At 32.2% G+C, this 3,110-nt stretch overlaps 1 protein-coding gene across 2 annotated transcripts; it reads left to right on the plus strand.

Annotated features, from left to right (window-relative positions):
* The first annotated feature begins 1,772 nt into the window (after window positions 1-1,772).
* LOC110618030 lies at window positions 1,773-2,848 on the plus strand. 2 transcript variants are annotated; one of them, XM_021761039.2, is made up of 3 exons: window positions 1,773-2,138; window positions 2,228-2,289; window positions 2,393-2,848. In XM_021761039.2, exons 1-3 carry the CDS (start codon window positions 1,991-1,993, stop codon window positions 2,531-2,533), a joined length of 351 nt encoding a protein of 116 aa, XP_021616731.1. In that variant the 5' UTR covers window positions 1,773-1,990; the 3' UTR covers window positions 2,534-2,848. The 2 variants fall into 2 exon arrangements, with proteins under 2 accessions (XP_021616731.1, XP_021616730.1); XM_021761038.2 differs by having other exon boundaries at window positions 1,812-2,138; window positions 2,390-2,848.
* Window positions 2,849-3,110: the final 262 nt, after the last annotated feature.

The raw sequence follows: 3,110 nt of genomic DNA on the forward strand, positions 1-3,110 counted from the left end.
TGGCATGGAGGTTCTTTGATGTCCAAGTTTTTGATCCGTTTAAACGAGAAGTGGATGCCACGTCAGCGTTGTAGTTTGTTTCTCAGCCACAAGTTCTTGTGGCCTTAGACAGTGGCGAGAAAATCGGTTGTAATTAAAATATCAAACCGAATAGTTTTAGTTGAATTCTTTTGATTGATTAATTTAATTTTGTTAGCATTTGAAAAAAAAAATGTTTTTTTTTAAGATTAAACAAATCGATTTATCTGCTAATTTTCTAGACTTTTATTTTTTTAAAATTTCGTGAAGGATAAAAAATATATATATATATAAGTAATTCTTTAAAAAAAAATCATTTTTCCTATTTCATTGTGCTAGATAATGTAATATAATATATATTTTTATGAAATCGAATCACAATCCTGATATTTTCTTTTCTGATTCTATTCCATGTGGTTACACACAGATTCGGTGCACTGTCTTGGTCCTAGTCAGCCTTAAAAAATAGCTACTGTCATGACATGGCTAAGACGCATTGGTGATTATTGCACTATTTTTTCTTTATTTTACTAATATATTTTCTATATTTTAATTTTTAAAATTTTACTATAAAATTTTGTTAGTGATAAAAGTTATTAAAATGTTACTTATCCTTTCTGAAGGGATCTAAATCTGAAATTAATTATAGACAGAACAACTTTCTCAGTAGGAGAGATTTTTATTTTTTATTTTGTCAAAGAGAAGTTGATATTGAAATTGGTAGATAATAATACTTTTATAAATTTAAATTTATTCTCCTAATTATGCCGCTTAGCAATTTTTTAAATATTTTCATAAAGTTAGATAATAATATTTTCACCTATAAATACTTTTATAAGAAGATGGAAGGGGGCGTGGGCCTATAACATTTCTGGACTTAAAATACGCGGAAGGGGAAAATCAAGGTTTGAATTTTACAAGCCCTATGGGGGTGAAGCCCATCACAATCTTGACCACCTCATGAAAATTCTTAAACTAATTTAAATAATTATAAATTTATAAATAATAAAAAAAATATATTTCCAAGGGATACCATTTTTTAATAGTAAAAGTGGAATTTTTCAAAAAATGAAAATTATTATATAAAAACTATTTTTGGTTTTGTGTGTGTGTGCAAGTAAGTGTTCATGAGTGCAAGTGAAAATACATATAACCAAAAATAGCATGAAAAGTAGCAGCAGTGGCTGCAGCTAATAAAGCATAACAACATTTTCCACTTTTGCTTTTCAACTTCTCTAACTTTCTCCACCATTTGCAAGTGTTGCACTCAAAAGCTTTCTGCTTCATTCGTTTTACAGGTAATGATGTCCTCATAGCCTCACTTTCTAAGTTGTTTGTTACAACCATCTCAGTTTTGTCTTATTCTTTTTGTCTGAATACGACAGCTTATATATGTATAATCAACCTAGAAACCACCGAAGAAATTTCATTTAGTTTTCCTTTTCTTTAATTTTATTGATGTTAATTATGCATCAAAATTATTATAACCATCTCATTGATGGTGAGAAACTGCTGCAACATTTAGTAGCTAAGCAATGGTCTGCTCCCACTTCTGAAATGGAGAATTACATTGAAATAAAATAGTCACAAAAAATATAAGTGCTGACTCAACTTTTGTTGATTACTTCCATGAAGGTGAGGCTTTGATGACTAAAAATTCAATTCCATGAGCTCTAATGACAATTTCCACTAGGCCTTGACTTAAATTAGTGCAAGGACTCGTATGTTGTCCTGTCATCATTCTTCTGTCATCATCCACTTGCTTAATGTGCTCCATCTTTGCTTAAATATACCTTAATTTTTTCCATATCTTTTCTATGGTTGAAACACTCAACACCCAGTAAAGCCTTCCCCCCCAACAAAAATTGTTATGTTCCCATCACCTTTTTGACTTCAGGAAAATATACATGATCACTGATGTTTAAAATCTTGCCTTGTGGGTGTAAATGTATAAATTGATTTCTTTTGCTTTATGAACAGCAGCACACCAAGAAAGTTTTCGTCCTTGAGGAAATTTGAGCTTGCTCTTGAAATGGCAGGCACTACTACTCTCTTTCGCTTACTTGTAATCTTTCTGGGGATTTCCCATCTTATCTGCTTGAATGCTATCCCAATTACAAGTAAGTTTATGATGAAATTACCAGTTGATCTTGATTCTTCTTTCTTCTTATGCTAATTCTTGCAATTTCTTTCTCTCTCGTTTTTTCAGGAGTTGGAAGGTTACTGCATGGATCTCATCAAGATCTTCAAGTTCCAGAGGCTATCCACATGGTACCTAATCAATAACTAATATATTGTTCTTGAACTTTTCTTCTTGTCTATAATCCTTAGACATTTGTGGAGGATATGAACATTAATGTTTCTGTTACAGAGGGTGGCTAAGGAGAGAAACTGGGAGGAAGATATGAATCGTGGTGGGAGGATGGCTGTGGAGCTAAATGATTACCCTGGATCAGGAGCAAATAATCGCCACACTCCAAGGCCACCACAGTTTAACAGATGTGGTGATTGTTAGTGTAATTTGTTTGTCTGCAACTATTAGGTGGGCACTGGATAATGGATATATCTAGTACTTGATTACTGTTGTGTGGGCATGCAGCTGTAGACGTGATTTTGCCCATCCATAAGACAATTAGGAAGTTCTTTATTTATTTATCAGTTGGGGGCAAAGTTGATATGCTCATTAGACGAGAGATGGAGAGAGTTGTATTAGAAAAAGATATCTCTATGTAGTAAAACTCTTAAGAGAGTATGTAAGAGCTTTTAGTTTCATCTATTATATAATGAAAACTACTAAGTTGGGTGCTACAAATTGAGCACTGTGTTCAAATCCATCTGTTTTGTGATTGCCTTTCAATTTCAAACAGTTTACCGTTGCAAGTTTCATTGCAAAATTTTCTTTTCAATCCTCAATAAATAATTAAGCATGGAATTCCATTGCAGGGGCTGTTTGAACTTCAGAGAGTGTAGACATCCTTAATGATCTCTCTTTTATTTGTTTTGAAAAATTAACCCATCAAATTTAATTGTAGTTCTGTTTTGCTTTCCTTCTCGTTTTACATCATGTGATAAAGTTTTAGATGTTTTCAATA

The sequence above is a fragment of the Manihot esculenta genome, chromosome 6 (assembly GCF_001659605.2).
Source record: "Manihot esculenta cultivar AM560-2 chromosome 6, M.esculenta_v8, whole genome shotgun sequence".
Taxonomy (NCBI): domain Eukaryota; kingdom Viridiplantae; phylum Streptophyta; class Magnoliopsida; order Malpighiales; family Euphorbiaceae; genus Manihot; species Manihot esculenta.